The sequence below is a fragment of the Lutjanus erythropterus genome, chromosome 8 (genome assembly GCF_056507025.1).
Source record: "Lutjanus erythropterus isolate fLutEry1 chromosome 8, fLutEry1.hap2, whole genome shotgun sequence".
Lineage (NCBI taxonomy): Eukaryota > Metazoa > Chordata > Actinopteri > Lutjaniformes > Lutjanidae > Lutjanus > Lutjanus erythropterus.
This window is the reverse complement of record NC_139324.1, coordinates 32345904-32359536: the sequence shown is the minus strand read 5'-3', so window position 1 is coordinate 32359536 and position 13633 is coordinate 32345904. Positions and strand designations below refer to the sequence as shown.

The 13633-nt window shown below is 40.9% G+C and overlaps 1 protein-coding gene across 2 annotated transcripts in view; it reads left to right on the top strand.

Annotated features, from left to right (window-relative positions):
* The window catches only part of vwc2l (von Willebrand factor C domain containing 2 like), a 41730-nt gene extending 34323 nt beyond the window's left edge, over positions 1-7407 (top strand). For both annotated transcript variants that reach the window (XM_084724110.1, XM_084724109.1), the window contains exon 4: positions 4813-7407. In XM_084724110.1, the coding sequence (XP_084580236.1) occupies positions 4813-4964 (152 nt within the window). In that variant the 3' untranslated portion in view covers positions 4965-7407. The remainder of the gene's footprint in view (positions 1-4812) is intronic.
* Positions 7408-13633: the final 6226 nt, after the last annotated feature.

Below are 13633 nucleotides of genomic sequence, written 5' to 3'. Positions count from 1 at the left end.
ACTTGGCAAACGCTCCCAATGTCTCCTCTAAGCTCAGATCAAAGAGGTTTTATCAGGTCCAAATAGAGCATGGGACTCATCTATGCTGAGGCAAAGGATGGGGATACTAGGTAGCCAACAGCTCCCTTTGTCAGTGTCACATGGATATTTATGGCCCTCTGCACCTTACTTTCACTTATAAACACTGCGGGAAATCGAACCAAATCCCTTATACATCTGAGGGAAAAGCTTATGAAATATTAGGAGTTGTTGGCCAACCCTGTTTGCCTGTTTTTAGGCTTTTAAACACATGGTTGAAGGGGCAGTTCTGCCCAAAATCTTAGCTGTAATGCTATTTATCTATCTAGACTGGTGTGGTGTGAGGTGTCGAGTTTTGGAGATATCGACTGTAGAGATTTCTGCCCTCTCGCAAATAGTATAATTGAACTACATCGCAGTTGGCCTGTGGCGATCAACACGCCAAAAATATACATTTGAAAATCTCAACAGCGATGTCTCCTTCCAGAAATAATGACCCAGTTACTCAAGATGATCCACAAACCTTGTTGTGAGCAGTTTCAAGTAGGAACTTTTGTCTTAATTCTGAACTATACTTTTTATGGCAAAGGCTGCACATGTAGATGCAGCAGCTGGTAGCTCCTTCAAACTTTGCTACTTTTCTCCTTTAATCAGTTTTTTTTTTTTGTTTTGCCTTTATTGCTGAAACATGAATCGCCTATGATAGAAATACACTCACAGGCTTTGGAAAGTGAAAATGTGGGGCTTGGATTAAAGAGCAGTGGACCCTGAGACGATCAACAAATGCAGTCGGCTTCTTTTGAACATGCGGTCAAATCAGCTGGACAAAAAGGTGTGGACCTAGGAAGGAGACCGGAGACTGTTGCACCTGAGGGGCAGATCGCACTCCGAGCTAACAGGATGTAACATGCAAGTCTCCTGCAGGACGTGGGGAAGAGGACTCTGTGTTTAGAAAGTAGCTCCTATATGAAGCCGCTCACCACAAGGTCTGTATTATCTTGCATAACTGGGTCATGAAGAGACGTTGCTGTTGAGTTTTTTAAATGTATTTTTTGGTGCTTTTAGCATCACGATCTGAGTGCCATCTAGTTCCATTATATTCAAGAGAAGGCAGACATCTCTGCAGCCACTACCTCTGCAACTCACAGCAAAACAATTCAGATGGATAAATAGCTCTACAGGCCGGAGGGAAAATATGTATTTTGGATTTAAGGGTGAATTGTCCATTTAGGGCTGAGTAAAAGTGATGGTCTTTGTTGAATATTGAAAAAGTCAGCAAGCCTTGTCTCGTGCTTTTTCAGTATTTAACTAGCATGATCTTTACTTTATTTTATATTCAAGCACTTTAAGTTGCCTGAACATTACCATAAAAACATTAATAGGCTTTTTTCACAGCAGATATTTTGACTTGTCACGGTCGAAAAAAAGCACAGGTGATACTAATAACATTAACAATGGCTTTGTTCTATTTGTGTCCCAGTGAGCCATGACAGGGTGACACCGAGCCAGCATGAAACAAAACCAGGTCCCTGAAACGGAAGCAGCTAAACGGAATTACACAATCATTAATTCTGTTATTATTAACTATAGTACTATATTATTTACTCCTGTGCTTTGTCAAAATACCTTCTGTGAAAAAAGGTCTATCGTGCTTATGTTTCACATAAAAGTCTTGTTTTAGGAGACAGAGTTAAGAGAACTGCAGAGATGTTTTTCATGCAGATTTGTAATGTCGACTCGGGTCAAGAGCAAAAAAAAAACAGAGAATGAGAAGCAGAGCTGCTAATAATGACACTCAACAAAAATATAAACACGGCTCTTTGGTTTTGCTTCCATTTTTCATGAGTTGAAGTAAAGGATCTAAGGCTTCTTCTGTGCACTCAAAAGGGTTATTTATCTCAAATTTTGTTCACAAATTTGTTGAGTTTGTGTCAGTGAGCACTTCTCCTCTGCTAAGACAATCCATCCACCTGACAGGTGTGGCATATAGAGACGTGTGGACTGGTCACAACAAAAGGCCACTCTAAAATGTGCAGTTTTGTCTTAAAAAACACATTTATCAGGCACTGAACTGTGGCTATTTCAGATAGGGCTACAGATACCAACCTTTTTCCCCCAGTAGGAATTTGTTGGTTGGGTTGGTTACATTTAGGCACAAGGGGTGATTAGCCAGGGTTAGGGTAAAAATATCAGGCTAAGCCAATCAGAGACAGAATAGGGCGGGTCATGAGTTTGCCATCCTGGGGAAAAAAATGGTATCTGTGGCACTATGTTAAATAGCCAGTGGTGGGAATAATGTTTTGCAAAGTAAGGTCTCACTGTAGTTCCACTACTTTTGGCAGCGACTAGACATGTAACTTATTAGTTTTTCCAAGTTAATAATGCGATTACTGAAATTTAAGCATGCTTGTTACTTTTGTAACAAGCTTAAATTTGCTGATTGAACAGCATCTCTATATGCCACACCTCTCAGATGGATGGATTATCTTGGCAAAACAGAGGTGCTCATTAACACAGACTTTCACAGAACAAAGCCATTGTTTGTGTTATTAGTAACAACTTTGCTTTTTCTATGACAAGACAAAGTATCTGTTGTGAAAAGAGCCTATCGAAGCTTCTGAAATGCCCTGTTAAGAGGATATAAAGTCAACAAAAATATAAACATATAAACATTTTTGTTTTTGCTCCCATTTTCCATGAATTTGATTAAAAGATCTAAGGCTTCTTTTATGTGCACAAAAGGTTTATTTCTCTCAAATTTTGTCCACAAATTTTTTAAAGTGTCACAATAAGCCCCGTCATGGTGAATAGAACAGAGCCATGACAGCGTATACAATACTGTGACCCTGAAACTGAAGCAGCTAAAATTGTTGGAATTCGTCCGTATTCGTTTTATTATTTACGCCTGTGACTTTCCTACAGTGACATGTCAAAATGTTTTCTGTGGGTTAAAAAAGGGCAATTAAAAATTTGAGCTTGTGAAATGATGTTCATAAATAATTTCACAGTCTGCAGTTGTATATCATCTTTTCTGTGCATGTGTAAAAAGGAATCATGCACATATCCAAGTATATGATTTCGTAATTATGTTTTGCAGCTGTAGATGGTGAAATGTTCAGTGTACATGTAATTAAAATTTGTACCACTAAATCCTACACACTGGTATAAATAAATAAACATAAAAACAACAAGTTATTTATGTTATTTACAACTGGACAGCACCTGTCAGCAAGATTATCACGACTCTCTTAGACATTGATCTTACTTGTTCAAACAGCACAACAACAACAAACGTTAGCCAACAGACTGTAGTTAGCTAAGGCATTAGCAATGTCCACATATACAAAATATTATGCAAATTAAATAACTGGGGGATGCATGTACACATGCAAATTAAATCTCAAAACAAAACTTTTCTACAACTGCAAAACTTTATTACACATTCACATGCTTGGATAAAGGCATGATTTTGGTCATAAACAGCTGCAGGCTGTGAAATTATTTGGGAACAAGTTCAAAATGTTAATGGCCCCTTTTTGACGCCACAGAAAAAGACCTACTGTATACTGTGTCCAAGTTGAGCAACTGTGCAGATGTGTATGATTTGCTGACACGTGTGCCAAAACCCACCCCATGTAACTAGGCTCCTCAGGTCAACTACTGTTTCACATTTACATTGCTAGCATTATGTTAGCCTGCAGTAAATCAAATTCACTGGGATACTGAGGTGTCTATGAATATTAGCTGTGAAAGCTACTGTGTCTTCAAGAGTTATGAGACATATGAGGTTTTTACGACTACTCGTAGAGGAGTCTTGAATCGAGCAGGTTTTACAGTGCCGAACACTGAGAGCAATCCAAAGTCACCGTCACACCAATTGAGCTGCTGATTGCTTCATTTAAATGATTAAAACTGGTGTGAATTCCTGGCACCTTCTCGCTCCTCTGTCACAAGAAGCAGAGGAAGAGATACACCGCCTCGAATCACCCCGAGGCGGCAGAAACAAATTTGATAAAATAATTTCATGTTGTGTTTACCAATAATAAACATACTGCATTCCCTCAAAAGGTATTTTGGCATCCTTGAGCACAGATCCTAAAATGTACCCGGGCTAATCTGTCTCTCTATCTGCTGCGATGATCAAATACATAGGTATGAAGCGTTCCACTGGTACACAGTCAAACAGAGTGAAAGGAGTCTTATCAACAAAAAGGGATCCACACAAGTAAATCCTACAGTGTTTTAAGGATAAATCAGACGTCAAAATTAATCTTTATTGTTTTGGAAGTCAGTACAGAGCCTGTGTGTGTGTGTGTGTGTGTGTGTGTGTGTGTGTGTGTGTGTGTGTGTGGAGAGGAACCATGTAAGGAATTGCTAAGGAGTTCTGTGGCCTTTTCATACAGACTGAAGTGATTAACACCATCCTCCCTACTGCCTCTCAAAGCAGCTTTCTCCCTCTCTTCCTCTGTCTCTCTCTCTGTACTCCAGCCTCTCTGTACTGCCAAGCCAGCGCCTGGCAGGCTTCTCTGCTCGCGGCGCATTAGGATGCAAAGCGCTCCATGTCGAGGGAGAAGGGGAGACTAACAAAAGCGCTTTAGTGTTGCAAAAACAAGCCCATCGGTGCATGCCCGTGAAAAGATCTGTACGTCTGCTCTGACTCCCCTAACTCCCCGCAGCTCTCTGCATCACTCCACCACCCCTTCCGAAAAGAACCTCTCGGGAGAGCCACATCCATTTCTTGTCGTTCTCACTCCTTCTTTCCTGTCTTTCTCCCCTCCCTTCCCCATGCGGCAGGTCCAAATTGCTTTGCTGGAACAACGATCATCCCAGCCGGAATTGAAGTAAAGGTGGACGACTGCACCATCTGCCGCTGCCACAACGGAGACTGGTGGAAGCAGGCGCAGTGCTTGCGGCGGGAGTGCCTCAACGGCCAGTCGTTGTCATAGAGAGACTCCGCCGGGGATGGTGGAAAAGCTCAGGCAAGGCCCTGCCTACTGCACCATTTTGTATGATTGACAGGGCAGGAGCACAATTCCTAAGCAACCTGAGACAGCATAGTATCGACGAGATGCTCTCACAAGCTTCACACAAATACAGATTTAGCCACTCGGAAGACGACGGAACTTGTCTCATGGCTGTCTCCACCCTCCAGTTTTAATCGTCCCCATATATTTTCAGAAGTTGACTTGCTTGACTTGCTGCTCTCACACGAAAAAGTTTCTAAGCTCCTTGAACTCTTTCCTAACCATCGGCAATGTTGAATTGCTCATGTTGATTTCTGTCTGTATGTCATCTGCTTGTTGTACGCGTCTGTCACAGTCACGCAGGTGTTGTGAAATTTCCAACAGCAGGAAAAACAAACCGTAAGCACACTTAACGGCGCTTCTTTTTGTCATACAAAGAATGACACCGGTGAACGCGCTGCAAAGGTGCGCTTGAGTCTCACAACTTCACTCGAAGAGCTTGTTTACAAGATGCACATCACACATAAATGTTTGTGTCTTCATAAGACTTTAAGACTTTTTACCGCTATGGCAGGAACTCACCTCTAACACTTAGATGATGCTACTGTCATTTTTATAAACTGCTACAAAACCCCAAAACGCTGAGTTTATTGATCAACATGCCATGGTTTTGAGTCATGTGTCGATATAGTAGCAGCACAGGCAGGATGACTTGGTAGAGAAGGTGGTAGATGTGAAATTCTGTAATACCGCATCAAAACAACAACTTTAGGCAACCCCCTTTCCGGCTTAATTGTCGTTATTGTTTTCTCTCAGAGGTCCATATCCTCCAAAATATTCCCCCTAACTAACTGCTTGAACTTGTTATCAAAGCAATTAGCGAGCCAGAAGCAGCCTGCTTTAATTTCCCTTAATCAAGGAGTATTCTGTGATAAATCATCCAGCTGGGTGCTTGGCGCTGCCGCAGCCTGCATGCTGGGCACACTCGACAAGAACCGGCAGACAAAAGGAGGGAATCTGCATATGTCTGAATGCTTTTAAGCGGCATTCACGTGCACATTGTCCATGTGAGCCAACACAAGCTCGCCGTTCATCCCACAATCTCGTAGCCACAGCGTGTTGATCTGCACCCACCCAAGCACTTAAACCTATAAGGCTTGTTAAGATACAAAGCTGTTACATTATCCCACCGCTTATGGATTATGTAATAAATTTTCAGTTCCCTCCCATCCCCGATATATTAGAATAGCTTTTCCAATGTGGCGCGGCTACGACCAAGGCTGTAACTGAGACAAGCTAATGTATTGCCTTGATATTTTCCCACACTAGATTGGTCCTCAAGTGGTCCAGTCTGAGGGGAAAGAAAGCGCCCAAAACACGATTTTTTTGAGATGATAAATACTAGTCATTAATTCAAAGGTGAATTCCAGTAAGCTGATGCCATTCATCACTAGAATTTTTTCCATTTCCAGAAAATCCGTTCCCGTTAACCTTTTAGACCCTATTCCTGGGTGGTGATGGATGGGCTGCTTAATAACAGCTCGCAGCACTCTGTAATGAGACAGAAATGAACATAGGATAAAGACCAATGACTAAAGAGGTAGATTACCTTAAAAGGCACTAAAACTCATTTTTGGAAGAATCTCATAGTCTGCTGCGTGGGCTAAAGCTGCAGCACGTGGGTGATGGAGGAATCACAGAATTGAAAAGAGTGTGGGTGGAGTTCAGTCTTAAGGTGCAACAATGGAGTTCAGGTCATTTTCATCATTAAGCTACAGTGATTTAGTGTCTTTCATTGTGAAAGACAGGCCTCATCTATCTGGCTTGAGGTCTGCGGGCTCATAAAACACAACTGCCATCTATGGTTTATCAATTACAGCTTCAGTGCTCCAGACATTTTAGGATTAATAACAGGAGCTTCATTCATCTTAATTACTTCAAATGCCAAATAATTATTCAGCCTGCACATGTATCCAAAAATATATTGGAATGACTTTACTGGGTAGCAACAGACAAAGACTGAAGTGAGTGTGCCAGTCGACAGGGGCTCAGAGGCATTGCTGCCACCGCTGATGCCTTATTGCTACTGTTCCAGATAAGATTCATAAAGCATGGCCTTTGGCTTCATACAGTATGAATAGCCCAGACTGCTTCAAGTGTTACTTTGTTTGCACTCCTCGGTGCAATGGTTTACTGTTGTGGATTAACCCAAAACTAGCTGTTGTTTTACCCTTTGACATTCCAGCAGGGTGAATTAGCAGGAGTACGTGGCGCAAGGGCAGAAGATTACAGCTAAAAATGTGGAACTGAATTCACAGATTGCAAAAATGGCAGATAGGAGTTTCCAGGCAACTTGACCTTTATGATAATGCGACATTGCAATTCAATGACTACGTTTACATGCACAAAATATTCCTGTTTAGCCCTTAATCTGAAAAATATTCCTACTAAGCTGTTTACATGGCTGATGAAAATGAGTATTCTTGCTTTATTTCTGTTTACATGTAGCCGTACATGAATGAGAGCAGCTGTGTGTCACTTCCCTGTCGACAGGATGACCACGCCCCCTTTTGGGTGAAACAAGCACTGTTAAAGTGTCATTCTCATGTCTGTTATTAGTTTACCATAGCACCACAGTGGACAGACCAATAAAACAGCAAAAATATTGTCTTAAAAAGTGACAGATGTCAAAAGTAGATTTCCTAGAGATTCAATAAAGTACTTGTTAATGTCAGGATATGACACTTCTGGGCACTCGGTGGGGTTTTCTTATTTTATGTGTTTAAACTGGCATGGACTTCAAAATTTATATTCACTGCCAGACAAACTGTGGTTGTTTTCATCTAAAAATGGATGCAGGAGCAGAGTAGCTGGATGGGTTGTTCTCATCCACAGCCACACCGGTGGCGATATTTGCAAATATTGCCATAATATTTAAAAGCAGGTGCGTTTCTCATATTGACCAGAAAAGTGGACTTATCTTTGGTATGTGCATCTCTTCCCCGGTCTTACAAACTGTTGGCTAGTTGGTTTGTTTACAACACTCAGATCTGAAAATCAACAGGCAAGAGGATGTGTCACAAACTGGTAAACAAAAAACAAAAAACAACTGAGATGCATATTCTGAATGCACTGTAGGCTATACATGTCCAAAGAAAGCTCCTAAAATCTGAATAATATCAACAAATCCTGCATCCAGGGCAGGAATTTTACAGCAGCCACAACGGGCCCCGTCCCCTCAGTTTGGCCTTGTCCCTTAAAAAAATGATCTGCCCTGTGGCCAGCACTGTTTTGATACCCCGCCCACACTGCCCCAGCTGATTTCACAGTTCTCTCCTCTGCCTCTTTCTTGTCAATATTTTTTTAGACACTAGTGTCTTTTGTTGACATTCTGACTGGGCAACATCAAGTGAAAAGCTGCACAAATGACCAGTGGTGGGTTAGATTTGGAGTAACACTGGAAAACCACCTGGCTATTTAAGTGTGATAATTCACAGCAGATAGAGAAAGTGATCATGTGGATGAGCATGAGAGAGGGAATATGTGAATAAGGACGGACGTGTTGACGTGATATAAACTTTATTTGATCATGTGGCTTTCAGCTACTCTACAGTTCTGTGGTTTACATTGCAGACTGGAGTCTCTCTTAACAGTAACAAACAGCTAGATCCATGTTATGTACACTTGTCTCTTCTTCATTGCACTGCTGGATGCGTTGTCTCTCTTTATGGCTCGTTAATGCCAATTTGATGACAGAAAAGATCCTTTAAGTCATTATAATGAGAGACTTTCTCAAAATATTGAGCTAGTATCTCAAAATACTTTCCCATTATTAGTCAGTCAGTCCAGTGTCCTTGTATTTCACATTAACAAACCAGGGAAAAAAAACGAGATCATCCTTAACCCCTAAGTAAATTTCCATGGACTAAAATTTTTGTTGATGGTCTTGCTGACCAGGCACTTGGTTCTTGTACCCTCAAAAACTGACAACACCAAAGGCCAAGCGGCCTTGCAACTAAAATGATAAAATGGCCAGGCCTGCCCCCATGTCTTAATCGTTACCGCATTCAGAATAAGGTCTTATTCAGAATATAAAATGGAATGTGCTGCTTACATGGCCTGTTATTAAATCATATTCTGAATAATAGTGGAAAATTAGTGTGCATGTAAACATAGCCATGTAGTGTTCAATTGTTTGATAGTTTCCTTCCATGCTTATAAGGAGCATTACATTTGTTAAACTGAACTAGGGTGCCATGGCTGCTCTCCTCCTTCATTTACAAGCTGCAAGCTGCCATCATCAACTAGGTATGAAGGTGAGGAGTGCGGAGGGTGAAGTGGTTGTCAACAGAAAATCAAACCATCCAGGCCAAGATCATAAGAGCTCAGCTGAGATTCAGGCTGCTAGAGGGAAGCAATAAAAAGAGAGATGAGAAATCAAATAAGCAAATCATATATTCAGAGCAGGTAGTACAGTTAAAGAAATTCTTTTTCACCCCAGTAAATGAGATGCAGGCATGCATATATATATATATATGTATGAAACACATGTTGCTCTGCACTGTAAGTAGGAGCAGTAGGACTCCTTGAACAGTTGTTATGAAACGTTCTTCTATCTAAACAGTTTGGAGTTTGGCTCCACGTGGATTAACATACAGTATGTTCCCGTGCGTGTCGTTTGAAAAAAACAGGCCGCATTTAAAAACAATAAAAACTTTTTGTATGTGGCACACATTCACTATACGAGAGACGGAGACTCTGCCTGGGGAAACACGCATTTCTCCTTGCAAATGTGTGAAGCTGCACAGTCTCAAGGACAGATCAGATAAGTCTGTCTTTGTTCATTTTCTGCCAAGAAACTCGAGTCTTTATGTCTGTTCTGAGAATGTCTATTCAAAATGACCCCCTCTGTCCTCCCATCGTTCAAAATGCAGGCTTGTACATGAGCATTTTGTAAAGGAATACCATTTTCTCTTTCCATGAGACACCGACTTACTGTAGCTGGAAACTATGAAAGATTGTTTTTTTTGTTTGTTTTGTTTTGTTTTGTTTTTGTCCCTTATGTTTTTTCAGCAACAAAACTGTTACATGAAGTGTGCCTGAAAACCAACAGAGTACTATCTGGGATACGAAGAGAGAAACACTGTTATTATACAATCAATTGTATTAGTTTTTGGGGCACCAAGGGTCTGTTAATGATGGACTCAAATGTGGGGTCATTTGTATAACAAATTTGAGATTTATGTTTAAAACTAAGAGCATCTTTGATTGTATATGACTACATGCTCGCACAGGTTCACCCTAAGCTGTACAAGAAAACAAAGGGTCCAAATTTTCAAAAGTTCAACAACCCTTGGTGTTCCCATGTTGTTCATATGTAAATATCTTCAAACGTATAATGTGTATTCTGAAATCTGAGGTGGAGTAAAAAAAAAAAAAAAGACATAAGAAATAAGAAAATGTGTATCATTCATCGAGACAAAACCTATTTTGTTAAATAGACTTGAAAAGAAGTGTTATTCGGCAAAAGTGAGTGTGGGTTTCTTTTTTTGTTAACTCTGAATTATGCTTTCTGGACACAATTTCACTTTAAGACACAGTTCAGGTTTCTGAAGTGACCTTGTATGAGGTACTAAAACATGGTTGGTGGTTGGTGTGGACAGGGTCAACAGCAAAAACATATTTTAAACACTTAAAAAAAAATCAAAATATTATATCGGTCTCGCCTAATCAACCAAACTCCATAGGGAAAACTGATAATTTTATGTTGCAGATCATAGGAGTTGCTTGTCTCCTGCCCCCTCGATTTGTTAGTTACTTTGTATTATTGTGGGACTTTGGGTGAATCCGAATTATCCTTCTGTATTTTAAAAGGATAGTTCAGATTCACCGAAGTCACACAAAAACACAAACAAACTAACCAAAGGAGGCAGCAGGAGACTGGAAATTCCTGTGTTCTGCAGGGTAAAACAATCAACTTTGCCCATGGAGTTTGGTTGGTTAGGAGAGAGTGATGTTTGGGTTATATAACTGCATTGGAAAAGGCTGTCTGAAAGCAAGGTAAAGTAGTGAAAATATTCTAAATATAGGGTACACTAAAAATGATTTTGAATTTTTTAGGTGGGTCTCTTTTAAGTGGCTAAAATACGTTTTGCTCCTGCTGCTTCTCCAAACTGGAGGCATAATGACCGTCATCTACTGTAGGTAATACTGACTATGGATAAGTACCTCATACAATCCCACTTCAAATAATATGCACTGTCCCTTTAAGATGGCATTAACAAGTACTGAAAAATAAGATATTCCTTACTGTGAAAAGCACAGCAGTACTTCGCTCCTGACTCGATGCTGGGTGCAGCATGTGAGGTGAAATTCAACTGAACCCCGGGGGATGCTGCAGGACAAACCCTCCTTGAATTCAGCCCTATTTTCCGCGTTCAAAAACCCATACAAGAAACCACAAACAATACACGATATTAAACTTTACAGCTGACTCAGGACACAGCAAAACTCCAGGTAACCTTTCTATAAGCAGAACATTTCAGAATAAATAAACATACAGTATTTTCCTGACTCGAGGCTGTGTGAGGGAGAAAATAATAAGATACCAGTGCTTAATGGTTTTGTAATGCTCAGTGAGTTCAAGGGCATTACTCACAGGTTCATTCCTCCATTCTATTTCATTACAAGTCAGTCTGGGCTTCTATCTCGTCCGCACTACTAATTGCCTTCTCCCACCTCCCACCGTGGACAAGAAAAGGGAAGCAATTTTATGCAGCACATAGCAATCAATAGCAATTAGGTGCATCCCTGACTAATCCCATTGAAAATGGCATCTTGGGAGATGGCCAGCAGAAGACCTCTTAAAGCACACGTACCTTCAACCCAGTGTCGGCGATGGGGAACGTACACACACACACACACACCATGTGGACACAAATGGTGGACACGGCAAGTGCCAACGCTGTGACGGAACAATTAATTGCTTTGTTTTTCCTATTCTACACTTTATTCCAGATCCCCATCAATCTTTTTCAGGAACTCACTCTCTCCATTTGTATCAAACAGGCATTTTCAATTAGATAATTATCTCCTTCCTGGTAAAACCATGCAGATTATGGTATGTAATTCCACTCTAAAACCAGTCATTAGATACTGCAGCAGACAACTGATTGATTTGAGTGTGAGACACATTACACAAATGAAATGTCAGATAAACTCAAGGTGTGCAACAGATGAAATTGCATAAATGCGTTAATTGAGAGGGAGGCTGGTGAAGGGCCAACAGTGACGCAGGCATTTTACAGTCGTGAGTCGCGGTGAAGAGGGAGCAATTTACCAGGAGGTCTATTTTCCAACCGTCAACTGTGGCTGAGAGCTTTGGGTAATGATTAAAAGACTCAGTTCAAGCGTACAGTTTCCTCCACAGGGTGGCTTGGCTCACCTTTAGACGGAGCGTGAGGATATCTGGATGGAGCTTAGAGTCAACTTGCTGCTGCTTCACATTCAAAGGAGTCAGGTAAAGGTGGCTCGGGTCATCTGGCTAAGGATGCCTCTTCAACGCCTCCCTATGGAGGTTTCCCAGGTATGTCCAGCTGGGAGGAGAACCCAGGGCAGACTCAGAACATGCTGGGGGTACCATATAGCCCATCTGGCCTTGAGGTGCTAAGTGATTCTCCTGGAAGAGCTGGAGGACAAGGCAAGGTGAGAGAAGTCTGGGCTACCTTACATAGCCTGACACGACAGGAATCCATGCTGAGAAAAGCAACAGAAAATGGATGGATGGTGTTCTTATTATTATCAGATGCATCAACTAGGCTTATTATTTATCTCCATGTTGGACAATATTACATGTGCAACCCAAATTCCAAAAGGTTTAGACAGAATGCAATGATTTGTAAATCCTTCATCGCCTATATTCAACTGAATACAATCCACATACACAATATTTAATGTGCAAACTGATCAACTTTATTGTTTTTTGTAAATATAATAGTCTTAACGTGCATTTGTAGATGCAATGACAAACCGCGGGTACAGACAACGGTTTTCTAAAGTCTTTCCGAGCTTATGCAGCAATAGCCTTTATACAATCATATTGTTTTTTTTACTGCAGTGCTGCCTGAAGGATCGAAGGTCATGGGCGTTTAGTGTTGTCAGCCTTGCCCTTTATGTGAAGAGAGTTCTCTGGATTCTCTGAATCTTTTAATGATATTATAGATTGTAGATGGTTAAATCCCTGAATAAAAAAAAGAACGTTGCACTCAGAGATAATACGATTTCATGAGCTTTTACTTAATGCACGAAATGTTTTTGGCCATCCAGCCTTCATCAGTGTGTGCTCTTCACTGCTTAAAACATCAGGTGAGGGCAACGGTTGATTATTGTGACCTCACACAGAATGAAGCCACACAGAGTACAACTACACAGGTTACTAACACACTTCACAACTCTGCACTGATGTTCTACTAGATTTATCCAGACATTATTAATGAACATAATTGACAATCCCTAAATTCCTTGCAATTGTGTGCTGAGAATCGTTGCTCTTAAAATGTTGGACTATTTTCCCACATAGTTTACACAAAGAGGTGAACATCCTTGCTTGTAAACATCTGAGCTTCTCGAGGATGCCCCTTTCACACCCATCA